Source organism: Micromys minutus, assembly GCF_963924665.1.
Source record: "Micromys minutus genome assembly, chromosome: 12".
NCBI lineage: Eukaryota > Metazoa > Chordata > Mammalia > Rodentia > Muridae > Micromys > Micromys minutus.
In genome coordinates, this window is record NC_137981.1 from 3904899 (window position 1) to 3923677 (window position 18779).

At 43.9% G+C, this 18779-nt stretch overlaps 1 protein-coding gene across 3 annotated transcripts in view; it reads left to right on the forward strand.

Annotated features, from left to right (window-relative positions):
• The window catches only part of PTPRG (protein tyrosine phosphatase receptor type G), a 659839-nt gene that overhangs the window by 301436 nt on the left and 339624 nt on the right, over nucleotides 1-18779 (forward strand). The window contains exon 1 of one of the 3 annotated variants that reach the window (XM_080926852.1): nucleotides 7569-7666. The exons of the other annotated variants lie outside the window; for them this stretch is intronic. Coding sequence (XP_080782978.1) covers nucleotides 7585-7666 — 82 coding nt within the window. The 5' untranslated portion in view covers nucleotides 7569-7584. Of the gene's footprint in view, nucleotides 1-7568; nucleotides 7667-18779 lie in introns of those variants that run through there. 3 annotated transcript variants of the gene reach the window in all.

The following is an 18779-nucleotide window of genomic DNA, read 5'->3' on the forward strand; positions in this document are numbered from 1 at the left end:
AAGTCTATTTAGATTGATGTTTTCTGAGGTGTGGGGTTTAGGTCAGTGTTCTGTTTGTTGTTTTAAGGCTTCTGCCTATGGGCACCAAGTTCCTTCAGCACCATCTGCCGAGGGTGCTGTCCTTCCTTCGTTAATTTTAAATTTGAAGCCTGAAGGCAGCTAAGCCTGCTTGTGGGGGCCTTTTTCTGGGTAACCGTTTCTGTTGTACTGATTTGTGCCCGTCTTTGAACCACTGTCATTCTGTCTTCATTCTTGCAGCCTTACGTTGTCTCGGTACTGCAAAGAACGGGAGGATGGCTTTGTCTTTAGTCTCCCATCACGCTCAGCTGTTCTAGGGCCTCTGCTCCCCATGTGGATTTGATAATCTCGATGTCTGTAGAAGCCCTGGACGTTTTCACTGCATGTTTTGGTTGAGCTGCATTGCTGTGTAGATCAGTACATGAAGAACTGAGGTTTGACTCTGCTGACTGCCGGGATGGATTTGGGTTTCCCTGGATTTCATTCAGTATCTTATGGCTTGCAGCCTCCCTGTCTCTTTCATGCTTTCTTTAGTATATACCCAAGTGCTTCATTTAGATACTTACCCAGCAGGATGCTAGGCTATGAAATATGTTCATTTGCTCATTGTCAATGTATTGGAATGTGGTAGATTGTTCAGGTTGCTCTTCTGTTGCTGTGCTGAACACAGGACTGCTTATAATTTTCTGCAGTAGGCAGACAACTTGCTTACAAAAGTTACTAGAGTATACTATAGTATATGAGCAAACTACCCCAGAGAGTTGTGTTTAAACATATGGAAGACTTGTGAAGTGGAAATAATTTTTAGTTGGTCTTATTTTTAAAGCTCCATCATGAGGGAGAGAGAGTATGGTCTGTTCCAGCTTTGGCAAGGGCTCAGCCTTGGTTATAACATTGTGGTCTTTTCATGGTGAAGCATGACCCTTCCAGAAGGCTTGGAGCAATGATGGCCAGCCAACGCTCTCTGTTGGCTCTGTTGTACCTGTTGCTGGGGTTTCAGAACCAGTTTCTATTCTCTCATCAGTAGGTGTGGGGTGGGGGAGGGGCTCATCAGGATGACATCAGCATTCAGGATCTGGCAGCTGTAATGACATCTTCAGTTCTGTTGCCTGCTTTGCCTGCAACCCCAGGAAAATCAGTTAACCTTTTTGCACCTTCCTTGACTCAGCCTTCTGACAGAGGCAGCATCAGGCATAATAACTCTGACCTACTTTACATGGTTGTTGTTAGGAATTGCTTTAAAAAATGACTGCAAAGCACTTTACAAATAGAAATTGCTCTATAAATGCCGTTTAAAAAATGTAATTTTCTAACACAGCTTTAAACACAAATAGTCTTGTTGAGTGCATCAGCTCAAATTACAAGTATCAAATGACACGGTGCGATGGCCAGAACTCCTGCTTTCTTCTTTTCCCCCTTTTAAGTCCCTAAAGTCGGAAGCAATGAGGAAAAGTATGAGGTTGTAATGTCTCCTTTTATCTTTATCCTCCTTAAAAATAATGCTGATGCTGACCTCAACATCCACAGTTCATTTGGGTTTATATTGTTAATAGGCTACTCCCACCAGTTGAGAATTTAATTAGAAAAATAAATGACTTCTTCTAATGCTTTTATGTTGCTAAATCTCCCCACCATATTTACTCCTCTTGTCCCTGACATATCTGTAGATCTCTTGATAGTCTACAAACGGATGTATATCTGCAGAGTTGTCGAAGATACCTTTAATCCTTCTCTGATGCAAGTGTGTTCTGTCCTCTACCCACCCTTGAGTGTTATCTGAAGCAGCTCAAAGGAAAACATCTACAATAGCCCCACCAGCAAGGCTAAGGCCATGGGAAGCATATTGGTACCAATTACACACTAGAGGTTCACTTTCCACTTCAAACTTTTTGGGAAGTTTGTTGAAGTAACCCAGTTGCAGTCAGGAGGGTTTGGTAACTTAAAGCATGTTAACATGGGGTCTTGTCAACATATGCTATCCTGTGGTGAAGAAAACAATGTAGGGGTTGATAAGATGGCTCAGTCAGTGAATTACCATGATATCCTTAATACCTGGGTTCAGTATTAGCCCTGGGGAGGCAGAGATGGGAGGAGCATCCTGGGTGCTTAGAGGCTGGCATTCTACCTAACTCGTGAGTTGCATGTGCACAGAGAGATCCTATTTCAAAAAGAAGAAGGAGAAGGAGGCAGACTGGCTAAGTGGACACAGTGTTTGCTGACCAGGAGTGAGGACCTGGTTGAGGTTACTGTAGTTTGCATCAAAGCCAGATGAGCCTGACGCTTCCCTGTAATACCTGGGCATGAGAATCGGGGCAGAGATGCCTTCATCAAGCCGACTAGCCAGACCGCCTGGTGTCAGAGTTCTTGCTTGGTTCAGTTGCGAGGCTCCATCTCCCTGGCTCTTGATCTAGCTTTGCTTCTGTCATTTTTTCTGTCTCTCTGTCTCTCTGTCTCTCTCATACACTTTCACACACACACACACACACACACACACACACACACACACACACACACACACACACCACAGAGAAGACACATGCTAAAAAAGGGAGGCTGAGGATCAAGGAATGCGCATGTGCACAGACCATGCCCATAGGCCACACAAGCACACAGACATAAAGCTAAGAAAAGTGTTACTTCAGATGCTGACCTCCCAGAACCGAGCAGTCTGCTAGCTGAAGCTCAGTTGCTCTTGAAGGGTAGGAGGAAAGCCAGATGTTCTTACGTGGATTTCTGAGGTTATAGTAATTTCATCTAAATGTTTTCAAGCCCTGCTACCCTAGACCTTAATTTTATTATACGTGGTTCTTCTTATGCCTCATTTCCCTTAAGTCATATGTTGCTACCACACCATACTTATGCACACATACACCCTGTGCTTTTCAACAACGGGACTAAACCTTCTAACAAAGGTTTGACAGTTGGGATGCAGGGGAGGACTTGTTTTAGGGTTTTAAGTTTCCTTATATAAAACATATCTGAAGACTTTCTGCCTCTAATTACTATCATTGTTGACAGATGCTACCGAGAAAATGCTCCTTCTAAGTAATAATTCATTGGGGGTCAGGTTACAATTGGAAATAAGATTCCAGAAGCCCTTCGTGTGGCATTCTAGGCCCTTTGGAAGTTACCACCTGGATATGATCTTCCCTTGCATGGGCAAAGTGTGTACTAATAGTAAGAAAGTGCACATATCCAGATAATACATAGTTCGAGCTCCCTCTCACCTCCATACACGTGGGCACTCAGCTACAGGAGCACGCACATAAAGGAGCATGAGGAAGTCTAGAGCAGTGTGAACCAAAAGAACATGAGGAAATCTAGAGCAGTGTGAGCCAAAAGAACATGAGGAAATCTAGAGAAGTGTGAGCCTGCCGTTTCTGCCCACGGGGAGAGGGCTGAGTATGACTCACATCCCAGGCCTCCACAGAAGCAAGCTTGAAGCCTTTTCACACTATTTCTAGGATTAGCCAGTTGGCCAAGTGCACACCTAGAGTGGCCTCTTCTTCCTAGGGTCTGAGAACTGAGATTGACTGTTTCTTTTCTTCTGTTTTGAGTCATTGGTATTGTTGCCAGAGACCCAAGCCCTTTTTCCACACACACACACACACACACACACACACACACACATATATATATATAAATAATACATATATGTAATTTTATTCCCTGTACAGCCAGCTCACTGCCCCCTTCCCAGTCACTCCCTCCCACAATCCTTTTCCCCATTCTCCCTCCCCTTCTCTGAAAGGGTGGACATGCTCCTGGATATCACCCGACCCTGGCCCATCATGTCTCATTGGGGCTAGTGGCATCTTCTCCCACTGAGGCCAAACAAGACAGCCCAGCCAGAAGAACATATCTCATGTACAGGCAACAGCTTTTGGAACAGCCCTCACTCCAGTTGTTCAGGTCCCATCTGCTATATGTTCGGGAAGGCCTAGGTCCAGCCCGTGTATGCTCTTTGTTTGGTAGTTCAGCCTCTGAGAATCCCAAGAGTCCTAAGCCTTTTATGTATTTTTGCTGAAAACACATTTTAAAGTATTTCACACCCCTCCCCCATGAAGGTTCATGTAATGAAAACTATGAAAAAAAAAAAGGAATCTTAAAAGATGTCTCTGTTGACAAAGTAAAAAGCTTGCCACCTAAGCATGAAGACCTGAGTTCAGTGCCCTGCACCCATGTTTATGCAGAGCATGATGTACCCGGAGCTGGAGAGAGACCGACCTTCGAGGCTCATTGTCAATCCGTGTGTCCAGTAGATAAGCTCAAAGTTGAGTGGAGACCCTATCTCATGAAGAAAACCTGACATCTTAAGTTGGTATTGAACTTTTCCCTGCGTGTGCACGTAAGGACAGACACATAGGAATGAGAAGGACTTCTGGTGTGGTGTACAGAGAAAGGCCACATCCCTCAAGAACTGCTGGATTGCACCATACCACGTGGTCTGGCCCTATGTTACGCATACCTTAGGTAGTCTACTCTAGATAGCTAGAGAGATGATGTTTTCTTCTGTCCTCCAGGCTAATGGGAACTAAGTGATTTTGTGTAGTGTGGTTTGAGCTCATAGCAGAGTTTCTGGCTGTAACACAGGAACTTGGGAATCCACTTCCTACAGATCCCAAGGAAATTATGTAATATATCGAACCTTACTTTCTAACATGTATGTTTTGAGAATTTGTTTGCGACAGAGTCAAGCAGTCTAGGTTAACCTTGAATTCCTATGCTGTGTAGCAAAAGCTGGCCTTGAATCCCTGATGCTCTTCTCTCCACATCCCAAGTGTATCATCCAGTTCAAGTCAACACTGATTGTAGGAACTGACATTTTAGTTATACTAAGAAGAAAACTTATTTTTACTTAAGCTTTATGGTATTGCTTAGATGCTATCGGTATAGTATCTATCCCAATTCAGAAGAGGTGTAAGTTATAGAATATCCATTGCATTATAAACTTATAAGACTTAAGCCAGGCATAGTGGTGTACATTTTAAATCCCAGTGCTGGGGAAGGAGAGGCAGGCAGACCTTTGTGAATTTCAAGCCAGCCTGCTCTATATAGTGTGTTCCAGGATAGCCAGAGCGACATAGTGAAACCTTGCCTCTAAGCAGCCATAAATGGATGGATAGGTGGATAGATGGATGCATGCATGGATAGGTGGATAGATGGATGCATGCATGGATAGGTGGATAGATGGACGCATGCATGGATAGGAGGATAGGTGGATGCATGCATGGAGAGGTGGATAGGTGGACACATGCATGGATAGGTGGATAGATGGATGCATGCATGGATAGGTGGATAGATGGACGCATGCATGGATAGGAGGATAGGTGGATGCATGCATGGAGAGGTGGATAGGTGGACGCATGCATGGATAGGTGGATAGATGGATGCATGCATGGATAGGTAGATAGATGGATGCATGCATGGAGATGTGGATAGATGGATGCATGCATGGAGAGGTGGATAGATGGATGCATGCATGGAGAGGTGGATAGATGGATGCATGCATGGAGAGGTGGATAGATGGATGCATGCATGGATAGGTGGATAGATGGATGCATGCATGGAGAGGTGGATAGATGGATGCATGCATGGAGAGGTGGATAGGTGGACACATGCATGGAGAGGTGGATAGATGGATGCATGCATGGAGAGGTGGATAGGTGGACACATGCATGGATAGGTGGATAGATGGATGCACGCATGGATAGGAGGATAGATGGACGCATGCATGGATAGGTGGATAGATGGACGCATGCATGGATAGGTGGATAGATGGATGCATGCATGGATAGGTGGATAGATGGACACATGCATGGATAGGAGGATAGATGGATGCATGCATGGATAGGAGGATAGATGGATGCATGCATGGATAGGTGGATAGATGGATGCATGCATACATGAACTGGTGGGGCTCACAACAGAGTAACTTCCTTAATACAGTGTTCTTGATTCTTAACCTCTGCTCCTTCCCCACTGGTATTTCCTTTTGAATTGGCAAATCTTTGCACTGAATGGTGATACATCCTGAAGTGCTTTACTTCCATAGATCTGTCAGTGGGCAGTGATGACAGACATCCCTGTTCCTGTGGGCCCCGAGGCCTGCAGTCACCTCTCAGCTCTGCTCTTCTTTCCAGGGAGGTGCTTCCTGTGTTGGTAATGGGTCCCCAGGGAAGACTGCACAGTGCTCGGTCTCATCACCCAGGGGGGTTCTCCGTCTACCTTATACTCTGGCTAAGCTGATGACAGACTGCTGCAAAGATCCCTGCCCTGCCCCATCCCCAGCCCTCTGTGGGTCTTCTGTTCATAGCCTCTGTCCCTTCCCTGACATCTCTCACAGCACTCCCACTGGGCCTTCCCATAGCACACTTGCCTCTGCTTCCCCTTCAGCACATGTTCAAAACCACAGCCACAAGGATAACAGCCACCTAAGAGGCCTTGTGAACCAGAATTGCAGGCCAGGACCTCCTGCTTTCATGAATTCACAAGGTTATTTAAAAGCCCTGCTGCCTACTCCGGTGCTTTGGGGCCATAAGTCAGTGTTGGTTCAGATGGAGGGTTGGTTCTCATCCGAGGTGGGACAAAGGAAGATGCCGTTCAGAACGGTGTGTGATTTTCAAGCTTGCGACTTCTTCATTTCTGGAAATTTCCATTTAATAGTTTCAGACCATGGTTGGTAGAGGTTAGCAGAATGTAGAAAGCAAGGGCATCCGGGCGATGGAGGTGCACTCAGGAGGCAGAGGCAGGAGGATTTCTGTGAGTGAGTGAACCTGGTCTACAGAGTGAGCTCCAGGACAGCCAGGGTTACAGAGAGAACCCCTGTCTCAGAGAAAATGAGAAGAAAGCAAAGGCATGGGTAAAGGGAGGATTGGCCATATTCTGTAAGTCCGTCCTGGACCTTGCAGTTTAGTCACGAGACGGTCTGTACTGCTCTGTTAGGTTCTGATTTTATTCATAGGAAACAAGGACGGAAACTCCACTGCCCTTCCCTCTGCTCTTCTTTTTATGTGCGCGCCTGCTCCTTTCCTCGTCTCTACACCGCAGCATGAATGTCATGCCAACACTGGCAGGAAGAGTTGCTTCTGTAAATAGTGTCTTCACATCTGGGTGTTGGGTTTCTTTGGCTGGGGCTGAGAGAACCATGAACACTGGGTATCATTTTCCCTTCAGAGGACAGGTTCGGCCCTGGGACTTCATGCTCTTCTGTGATAGAACCTTGTCCTGCTTCCGTCACTTCTGTGTATGTATGACTTTAGTAGCCAAGAGCAACTGGGGAGCCTTTCTGGCCTCACGCTTGCCAGGACCCACCACATGTAAGTGGGCCGTGTTTCTTTCTCTTAGGAAGAAGCTGAGTTTCTCTTAGCACTCCAGAGTGTGAAGCCTTATGAAAAGGGAAAGCCCTGTGCCAAGAGGACACGCACATGGTCTGTTCACTGCCTGTCCAGCAGGGACCAGAGGTTTCTGCCGGAGTGCTTTTGTGATTCAGTGATTGTATATGGATCGGACCAAGCTGATGTGGGCATGCTGACCCTGGGAGAGAGCAGGACACGCTGTTGTAGGATGCACACACTGCTCCTTACAGGATCCAAAACCACCCTGGCAGCTCCTGAAGGCCTCGGGCTCCTCGCTACCTGGTTTTATGGTTAGATTTCTGCTTCTTATATAATCTCTGTGTATACAACTGGGCTTTTAACCACATTGCAGTTTTTACTCAAACTTTAATGTTGGCTTTCTAAAATACCATTCATTGAGTGATTCAAAAGACATGTCAGTCCAGTCTGTAAAAACCATGAAAGGCATTTATACGAGCAGTTAGCATTTAAGATTGTGTGTATATATATATATATATATATATATATATATATATATATATATATATATTCCCTTAGGTTGACAAAAAAAAAATGGCTGAGCAATTTTTACCTTAGGGTTTTATGCTCGTACAGAAAGATTTTAGATATTATGGAGGAGGAAGGAATCTTTTATTTTAAGTAAAAGAATTTTCCCTTCCTTTCTGCCTCTCCTCTACCTTTCCCCAGTCCCTTTCTCCCCTCTCCCCTTCTGTATATTTGAATAAAAGGTGACCAAATCTCTGAGAATGGCAGATCTCAGTCTATGGTAGCCCTGTTCGGTGTTTATTCAGTCTTGCTATAGTGTGACCAACATGCACCACGGTCATAGTTGTTGCAGAACCTTACACACAGTCACTAGAAATTACAGGAAGGTTGGAGGACTTCCCCCTATGTCTGTGTCTCCTTGACACTTTTTCTTTGAAAGAGAATAGTTCATATCAGAATATTTACATCACACCATAGATCCCAAAGGTGTCCTGTATTTCAAAGAAACTATTGTTATGAGAGACTCTTGTAGATATTTTTTTCTTAAAAATAACTTCAGTACATACTTCTAGTTTTTAAGATTTCATTTAGCTCCAGAATTTATTTTGACAGAATTAAGTCTGGAGAGTTTATTATTTTTTTTTTTTTTTTTTTTGTTTTGTTTTGGCCATAAGTTTCTATCTTGGGAAAATCTATGAGAACAGGTACTTTTTAAAATCACAGGATTGTAATGATAATTGTATTTGTTTACATATGTAATGTGTTTGATTGTGGAAATCCAACATGTCTACATTAGATTTCTGATTAATTTTTTTAAGTGATTCATTTGGCATACTCTTAATGTGTGGCCCAGCAGGCCTGGAGCTTGGTGTGTAGAGCAGGAAGCTCCAAGTTCATGTCCTGCCTCTGCTTCTTTACTGCAGGCATGAAAGCCGTGTGTGAATAAAGAGTTTTCAGAACTGTCTCAAACCTACCTTCATACTGGAGGAAACATGAAGAAATGTACCCAGATTTCCATTTGCAAGTAGTTGTAATTTGTTTTTCAGAAAACACACTTAGTTGACCAAAAGAAGCAAGCTCATTTGAATTGGGCATTTTCAAATATACACAATCTGGAATTTCAAAAGCCACTCCTCAAAAGCATGATTTGGGGTGAAGGGGGTTCACTGTGTATTTCTTCTTCCTCGTCTTTAAAAACAACTGGCTTCTTAGTAAGAATGTTTACAGAATGTTAGCAGCTATTGGCCAGATTTTCACCGGCAGTGTGCTTTGTGAACATTCAATTTTGGACTAGAAGATACCCCAAAAGTTTTCCAGTATTTCTAAAATTATTTCCAATACCCCCCCCCCAAAAGCTTTTACTCTGGATTGGCACACATGCCTCCATGGTCTTGGAAGCCATGACGAATCACTCACCATCACTCACGATCACTCAGGCAGTCTGACTAGCAGAGCCCAGATGCATCCAGTTCTTCTCAGCCACACAGCAAGCATCCTCTACGACCTGTTGTGGTTGATAAAACTGCCTTCCGACTTTAAATAAGAACATTTTCCTCAAAGGCCCTCATAACAGCACAACCATGTTCCAACTAGAATCTGGGAGAAACTGTTGTTTTAGCATCTAAATTTCTAGTAAAGAAGACAAGGGACACATCCGGCAGAAACAAGAGCAAGGTAGAGCCAGAGGATCCTGGGATGGAGAGTCCACAGGGTCAGAGGCCATCAAGAGAGTGCATGTGCTCTAACTTCATCTGAGCTAGTCCAGTCTGTTGGACAGGTCATTCCCCCTTGAAGTAGAGCTTAGAAATGCTTCCCTGCCTAACTTTTGAGCAGAGACCAAGGTACAGGTGCAAATCCACATTTCAAGCTGGTATTTCAGAAATGCAAATCATGTTGTAAAAGCTGACTAGTCGTTGACCTTTCGGTCACAGTTCAGCCCTGGAGAGCATGGTCAGACTTTGAGTGACTTAGATCCAGAGTTCAAAGGCCAGAGACTAACCGTTAAACCTTGGGGTGCATTTGGCAGTTCAGTCTGATATAATTTAGTAAGTTGGCACAATACGAAACTCTGGGAACTTCTGCCTCTGTATTTCTTTGGGACAGGAGTTAAAAAAGCAAGCATGAATCAGGTGTGGTGATCCACACCTTTAGTTCCAGGATAGCCAGAGCTACATAGAAACTGTCAGATAGATGATAGATAGATGGCTAGATAGATAGATAGATAGATCGATAGATAGATAGATGATAGATAGACAAACAGATGGACAGATAGAAATAAATAAATGAATTAGAAAATCAAGCAAACATGCATTATTTTTACTAAGTGCATTAGACATGATCAGTGTCCGTTGTGAGGTAAAAGTTGCTACCACAGATCTAAACACTGAGCTAGAGTAACCTGAAGAAGAGTGGGCATCAGTGAGCTTCCTGTGGTTGCTACGTTTAGATCCTGCCATGGCTGATGCCACACTCCAGTTCCGGGCTTGCCGAGACGCCGAGTTGATGGTAAGAGGCGCCAGAAAGGTCTTGAGTTCTTGCCCTTGTCACCCCAAGAGAAGTTTCCTGCTAATGCTTTCAGTGACACACCCTTCCCCTAAATAATGATGGGTTTTCCTGAAACACTAAAGTGGCTTTAGCCTTTCCCCAAGAAGAAACAAAGTGGGTCTTCCTACCCACTGTAATAACAGGTCCTTTTAGTGGGAAACATTTTCTTGGATGCATTTTTTGGTTTTTTGTTTTTTTTTTTTTTTTTGGACTAACTTTGAGATCACTTTTGGAGCCCATTACAGCCTACATGCTCAGATGGAGCTCCTTTGTGTGAAGGATTTGAGCAGGAACTGCCACGAGCTGAGATCCCTGATTGACAGCCTGAGCAATGATGACTCACACATGTGATGGCACCGGAGAAAGCTTGCCTCAGCTGGCCAAGGCTTAGCCCTGTTACCTCAGAGCTCCAACCCTCTGACTGCTGTTGAAATGGAAGAGAAGTAAAGGGGTGCTGATTTCCATGAAGGGAGAACACACGAACTTCATAAGAAAACGCAAATGGTTAGTTGGAATGGTCACCATGAAGTTCATGCACTCTGAGACACCAAGTGAGAGTTTTCTTGCTGATAAAGAGGAAAGCTGGTTTCCAGGTCACTGGGGCATTTTCTGTAGAGACTATTCAGTGGGGTACGTGGCACATGCCTTTAGCCCTGACACTAAGAGACAGAGGCATTCCTGTGAATTCAAGTCCAGCCAGTGCTATGTTCAGAGGGTTTAAACAGTGTTCTTTACGGTGTGTTGCCTCTCTTGGATTGTGAAGACACTCCCATCCCTTGTTTTCTTTGATTTACTTTTCATTTTTGCTTAGATTCCTTTTACCCACAGATACTGTCAACATGTTGCTTTATGTGCCATTTTGTGTGTTCTCAGTCATGATGTCTTGTTTCTCATTTTACTCAGAACCATCGTCTGACTGTCTGAATTGCGTTATTCTTGCTCATTGCCTTTGAGTACTATGTAGAATCCCGATATGAATCCACTTTTCCTCTGTGTTTAGCTCTTCCCACAGTGAAGAGTTTCCTGGGCTGTCTACACCAATTGCTTCTACTCCCAGTGTTGCATGGGCATTTTTATATTTAATACCCCCTGGATCTGTGCATACAAAATAGTTCATTAGAGGTGTATGTGACTGTGTAAGTATATGTGTGTGGGAGTGTGTGTATATGTGATTTATATGTGTGTGTGTGTGTGAATGTGAGTGCATTATATATGTGTGTACACATATGTGTGTGCATGCACGTGTATATGAATGTGTGTGTACATTTATGGGCATCTCCACGTATTCATATATCTATCCAAAAGTGCATTTCTCGAATTTTTGCTGAATTAATGAATTTTACACATGTAATGAATTGGGTTCTCAGCTGGTGAGTTACACCAATATCTACTGCTCACACTCCCTAGAATGACTGAGCAGCCTTTCTTCCACATTATCGATTCACCTTGCTTCATAACCTGGCTGTGGAAGAACCAGCACGTGTATCATGGGCAGGTAGTGCTCCACTTTCCTGTCTCTGGACTTAAGGTGGCTTCCTGTCATTTTATAGCAGCACTGATTTCTGGTATAGCCTCTTATTTCTAGTTTAAATGTTGCCTTTCTTGTACTTGCACCTTTTCAACCAAATTGGTTGTGGGTGAAGACCATTGCTATGCTCACTGCCTACTGATTGGCCATGAAGTTCCCGGTAACCTTTTGGGCTGAGTCTTGCCTTTGTCCTTGGCCTTGTTTCTCACTTCCTTTCTCCAGATCAGCACCAGCATTCCTGAGAGGCAGCCAGGGACAGACTGCCCAAGCCCTGTGGGATCACTTTCTAATTTAAACTTCCAGTGGCTTCCAGTGGCATGTGGAAGCAGGTCTGAACATCTTGGGGATCTCAGGTTCTTCCACCAGGGTATGACCTTTGACCTGTGGTCTTTCCGGAGTGTGGTCTTCACTCCTGCGGCTGCCTGCTCTGCCACTCCCAGTTGCATTTCCCAAGTATCTTTGGCATTGGTCTCTCTGTGCCCCATTGGAAATCTCCACTATCCTCTTTGACGTTCATGTCTGTAAACTAATGCACACATTATGTGTTTAAAGATAAGAAGGGAGTGGAGAGCTGAGGCATGCCCCTGGTGGGCTGCAGAAGGTTAGAGTCCTGTGCCTTTATTGCCTCCTACTGCTCTCCGTACAAGCTACTTCTCTCCCTGTGATGGAGCACTCACAGGTTCAGGATAGAGTCTGTCATGGCAGGGATTTCAAGGCAGCAGGAGCACTAAGCAGCTGGTCACACGGTATCCACAATACAGGAAAAAGCTTTGCAGCTGGCTTTCTCCTCTGTGCAATCTATGGCCAAAGCCTAGAGAATGGCATTGTCTACTCTGAGCATGAGGGATCCCCATTATCCCAACCAAGGAAATCTCTAGCTGGCCCACCCAGAGGTTACCCAAATCTAGACAGTCCCTTGTTGGTATGCCTACAGCTGTTGTCTTATAAATGTTTAGAGATCTTGTCAAGCTATCCATAAATTAACCATTAAATATCCGGGACACAGATGTCCCAAGGGATAAAAGTGCTTATGTAGTAACTACTAATGTTACCACTTTGGCTTCCCATGTAACATTTAGACCAACATATACCAATGAGCCTGCTTTTCATTTTGTGTTTTACATTTTGTATATAAATACATTTCATTGCAATTTTCCTGGGGGCTGAATATATATGTATCTATTAAATATATGTATCTTTCTATTAGAATTGCCTACGAGTTTATTTTTAATGGAATATGTTATGCATGTCTTTAGCAAAAATGCTATTATGCACTATGGTGTTTTGTCATGGTTTGTCTAATTATTTCCGTATGTTGAAGCATTGTTTTCAATTTCATTATTTTTTAATGAAATGTAATATTTTTTGGTCTAAATGACCTCCCCCTCCTGGTTATTTCTTTGAAATTACTGCTATTGAACAGTTCTTATTAAAGGCTGCTGGATCATTTAGGAAGATTGAAGCTGAATTCGTGGCTGGCAGTGTATGCCTGTTTATCTTGGGCCCCACCAGAATTGGGTTTTATAATTTCATTGTGTTTTAATAGCCCTGAAGTATAACTTTAAAGTTTGTCCGATTGCCTTTCTTTCACTGCTAGAAAGTCTGTTTTTTGCCAGAATGATTTCCACCCTCGATTTCCTCTGCTGTCCCCACACTTTGACACCCTCCTCGGGTAACTAGAGCTTTTCTTTTTGTGAGTGCTACAGAGAACAGGGAGTCAGAATCTTGCTTGGCCTTGCACAGCTTTGGGTTTTTTATAGTACTTTTGGAACCTCACAGAAGGCACTTCTAAAAGTATTCTTTGATTCTCTGAGAAAATGTGTGGCAGTCAAGAGGCAGCCTTGGATATCCTGCTTTTTTAGAAGAGCTGTGTGGCCCTTAACTTCTCCCATGCCTACGGAGGGTGAGCAAGCAGTGATGGTCGGTATCACTTGTCTAAGAGCTTTGCATCGAAACTCTGCTGCTCGAATGGGGCTGTGTGTTCTTCATTCCCCTTTAAATGTAAAATTTATTTATGAGTAATCATTTAGCATTTGCTCGCTTACTCAAAAGGCAGAGTTTCACCTAAGCCTGATTCAGTTACCCTTTAATGTAAATGGAAGAAGGAAATGGAAAGGAAGACAGAAAAAAAATCCAATCATTATGATTGATTCCTGTGTGCAGAAGGCTGGCAGTCTTTTCCAGAACTTTCATGGCTGTTTTTTGATCTCTTGCTTTTTTTTTGTTTGATAGACTTGAATAATCTGCATAGTTTTGATATTGAAGTCTCCTTATTCTTGTCAATTGGGAGCTGGGTTTGGGAGGTTGGTACTTCTTTATTCTCTGTGCAGTCGGGGTTTCTTATGAAGCATTTAAAGTATGAAAAGCCTGGAAGCATTTCAAGAGGAGTTTGATATGGGTATTTCCATTTGCCGGGAGGCAGCAAACTTCCTGGGTGTGAATTAAGTCAAAGCCTGACATTTGGATTTGAAGCTGTTTATATATATGATTAATGGGATCTTTTCCATATAAGGGAATCCAGTGGACAGCGGGACAAGGTCTTCACCGTGGAAGAGCATCAGCCACGGTGCCCGTACTCACTTTTCTCCGCTTCATTTAGCTGTCGTATGGATGTGATTTTAGCTTTCACTCACGGCCTCCCAGTCTTAAATTTCTGTGTGAATTTCTTTTCCTTCATTTATTATTTTGCCTCCGTGGTTTACTGTAACGGCTATTTGAAAGCATGTGATGTGCCCCCAGTTTATAGCATCTTCCTTCACAATACACACTCCTGGCTTGTTCTCTTACTCAACTTGGTTAGCCTAAAGTGACGCTCAACTGTGTTTCCACTCTCTAAAAGTGAGAGCTTCCTGCTTTGAGTTCTTTACTCTCACCCATGTGGGTGTCTAGTCTGACAAAGCTCTGTAAGTGGAGAGGAATGATCTTCAAGAACTGCTTCACGCACAGAGATCAGCACAAGTTTGTGAAAGAGCTCTCTTTTGTGTCTCCTTTAGCAGAGAAAAAAAGTGCCCTCTTTCCGCCTAATTGAGTGTGTTTCAGAATGGGCTCACAAAGACTCTAGTTTATTTCCTATCTGAATGGAAACCGTTGCTCACAGAATTGCCCTTTTTCTACCCATGTCTCTTCAGTAGTTCCTAACTTGAATGGAACAGGACTTCAGGCTCCTGGTCCCGTAGTTGACATCTTCATCAACATCAGATCAAGGTCAGGGTAAAGTTTGCACTGCACTCCAGCCTTTCACTTCCTTTGACCCACTTTTCCCCTGTTGGGAAGAAGTCATTTGCCATGATTTAGTATCTGCATTGTGACCCCATGTTGGTTGCCAGAGTAAGATAAGGAAGTTCCCTGATGTTCTCCGGCTGCTTTTCAGACTTCAAGACCCAGATCCAACTCGTCTCCCTGGGAGACCTTACATTTCTGCTGCCTGCTCATTTTCTCAGAGAAATGCTCCTGGGACTCAGCTGGATTTGATAGTTCCTTCCCATCTGGTAGCCATCAGCGACTCTTTCTCTCTCCCGCTATGAATACAACAGTGTAGGCAGCAGATAGATGCCCAGGCTCCATGTTTTCCTGTTCCAGGTTTAAGCATCTGAAACTATTCATAAATTAGTCAGTGTGGTCTTTATGAATGAGAATGCTCTGAGATGACTTTTGTTTGGTCTTTTGTTGGAGTCGGGCATATGCTCACCTTCTTTAGCTCTGGCTCTTTGCTAGCTTATGACCAGGAAGTAAACCAGGGTCATAAAGAAAAGGCCTGAGTTTATCTTTGGAGGGCAGGAAGGCTATGGAAACTGGATAAGTGACCCGCCTCTCAGCAGGAGGCTGGGTGCAGACACTGAGGGCCATGTGGGATTTGGTGGCTGTGTATTTACCATTTCCCCCAAGCATTCGAGCATTGGTTTGTTTTTTTCAGTATGAACTCTGAAGTAGACAGGGTTTTGAGAATCTTTTTAAGAGAACCAGATCTATGGATCCTCTCTTCCTAGTACCACTTTCTGCATTTTTCAGTCTCTTAGGACACCGATCTTCCTTCCGTCCTGTTAGCCGGGAGTGTGGCAGTGGCGGAGGAGGGAGCTGAGATCTTGATTAATGTGCAAGTGTTCATGTGTCTTTACTGTTTTTAGCTTAGAAAGCTTGGAGTTGGAGGCAGGCGTTGTTGTTCTGCAATTAGAGCTGTGAAGCACATCTTGTTTGTTCCTTGCTTTCTTATTCCTTGGGTCTGTTTCTAGAGAACAAGGCAGTGAGGTTTACAGAGCTGCTGCAGAGCTGCCTTGGGAGGGTTGTGGACTGAGGTCTCACGGGGACTCAATGTGGGGAGGCCAAGTGAGGTCTAAGAAGCGCGCTGTACTTTTCAGATATTCACATAAATGGAGACAAATTCTCTAAGAGCACAGCACAGTAGGGGGTTTTGTTGGAATCTGAAAAGCACCACATTATCAACTGATTTAAATTCTTGGCCAGGCATAGATACTCACACCTTTAATTCCAGCATATAGCTGAGCCTCTGTGAATTTAAGGCTAGCCTGGGCTACATAGCCAGTTCCAGACCAGCTAGAGCTTCATGGCGAGACCCTGTCTTAAACAAACAAGTTAGCATTGCAGTTATAACTCTTGACCGTATTGTATCCAATTTGAAGCTCCCGTGTTTAATTCCACATGTAACTGTAGCTGGTTCCTGTGTAACAAGCCAGGGCCTGTGTGACTTTAGATGAAGAAGCCAATAAACTGTTGCTTCTTTGGAGGGGAAAGCATACAGATGATTATTAACTCATATTTAGCTGCTATAACCATTCAATCCCTCAGCCTAAATGGAATCAACGCTTTTAGCCCCTGAGGAAGGCTGACTGATCTTTTATCAGGAAGCTGTGGGAATGTTCTCTTGGGACATTAAAACTGAAAAGTTGGATATATGTGTTTCTTTAATGGTCTTTGCAAATGGGATTTCTCACAGGACTCAACTCATCTTGGCTATGTGTATAAAGCCATAGTATCTGATGGAAATATTGAGTCAGACAAAAGGGTGGTGCTCCCAAAGTAACTTGAGTTCACCATAGCTACCAGACAACTTTGAAAGTCATAATTAGGACTTAGCACTCATGAGTCTGTTTGGAAACCTCCCTCCCCCAGGTGCTGAGGCTGGGCGGCAGAGGCTGCTTTATTGCCTTTTTTTAAAAGATTTTTTTGGGAAGAAAACTTAAAACCTGTGTTTCTGTTAATTATATGTACTCTGTATTCTGATCATTCTCTATTTTTAATTTCTAATGTGTCTTGACCTCTAGTCATGTATGAATACCTCCATGAACTTGAAGACAGTATGGAACTTCCTAACCACTGTGATTTCTTCTGCACTTCTCAGCCTGTCCTTAGCATCCATAACCAGCAAGATCAGTACATCCATATCACTGTAGTAGCACTGCTTTGGTCATGTGCTTTGGCCTCACAACTGAGACATCTAAGGACTACTTAGATATAAGCACTGCCACACTGTGACAACCTAGGGTGTCCTGAGGGACTAACGGGCAGCACGTGCATCATGGAGTCACTGGATGAGGGGAGGATTCATGTGGTGATAGAATAGGGCAGATGGAACGAGGTGAGACCTCAGTGTATTGCTCCAAGTAGCACTTACCTACGCAATGTATGTTTCCTCTCTGAACGTCCATGTAATGTGGAGGTGTGCTTGATACAGGGGAGTAACGTGTTAAAGGCAAAGCTGGGCATGAGAGGAACTACTGGATGAGCACATTTCTTCTACCAGCCATGAGATACAGGCACTAGTATCCCGTCCATATTTAAAGTGAAGTATGTGAGCCACAGGAATGTTAAATGCAAGACCTTGGGGTTAGCTAACTGGTGTGTGGCATATCACTTTCTACACTAGCTCTCAGGTGGGTTTTAAAATGGTTTTTTAAATGACATTTTTATTAGTTCATAGACAATTTCCCAGTGTTGTATAATGCATTTTGATCACGTGTACATCCCAACTCGCCATCCACTTTCTCTGCACCTTTCTCTCTTCTCAGTCCCCTTTCTGTTTTCATGACTTTGTAATGACCCTTTCCAGAATTTAATTAAGAACAGGAAGTTTGTGCATGTCACACACACACACACACACACACCACCACCACCACCACCACCACTACCACCACCACCAGCAGCAGCATGGAAACCAACAGACAGCATCCAATGCCATTTTAAGGAAGGCAGTTCACTTCCTTTGAAGTGGGGTCTCTTCTTGGCCTCAAGTTAGCCCAAAGAGTAGACTGATTGGTCATCTGGTCCCTAGGATCATCAGGTCCTTGGCTCCGGGATGATAAGTGCCACCACACACAGAGTGTTTTAATGTCCGTTCTGGGAAACAAGCTTGTATCTTTGTGCTTCTAAGGCAGGCTGTCTTCCCATCCCCACGATCTTGAGCTCTTATCCACTGCTTATAAAACCATACCTAGCTGTTTCATAGGCAGAAATGTCAGAAAACAACGGGACTTGAGAGGATTTTCAGCAGTGCCCTTTTTTGTGACAAGTTTTGTTTGAATTCTCAGCTTCTCTTGGGAAGCTTTCGACTTATCTTTGTCCTGGCGATGGAAGGCTGGATGCTCTGGGATCAGCTGGGCTGGCTGGTGGCAGATGCATTTTGGGTCAAGGTGGCAGCCAGTTCTTTTTGGGCCTCCTGCAGCTGTTGAGACAATATGAGTCTGTATGGTGGAGGTCTGCCAAGTTAGACTCTTGGCTCCTCATTATGCTTTGGAACTCACACTTTCCTCAACCCCCTTGCCCTGCAGTGGCTCACATCAGTGGATTGCTATGTCGAGCTGAATAATTCGCAGCATTTAGCACTTAAATTG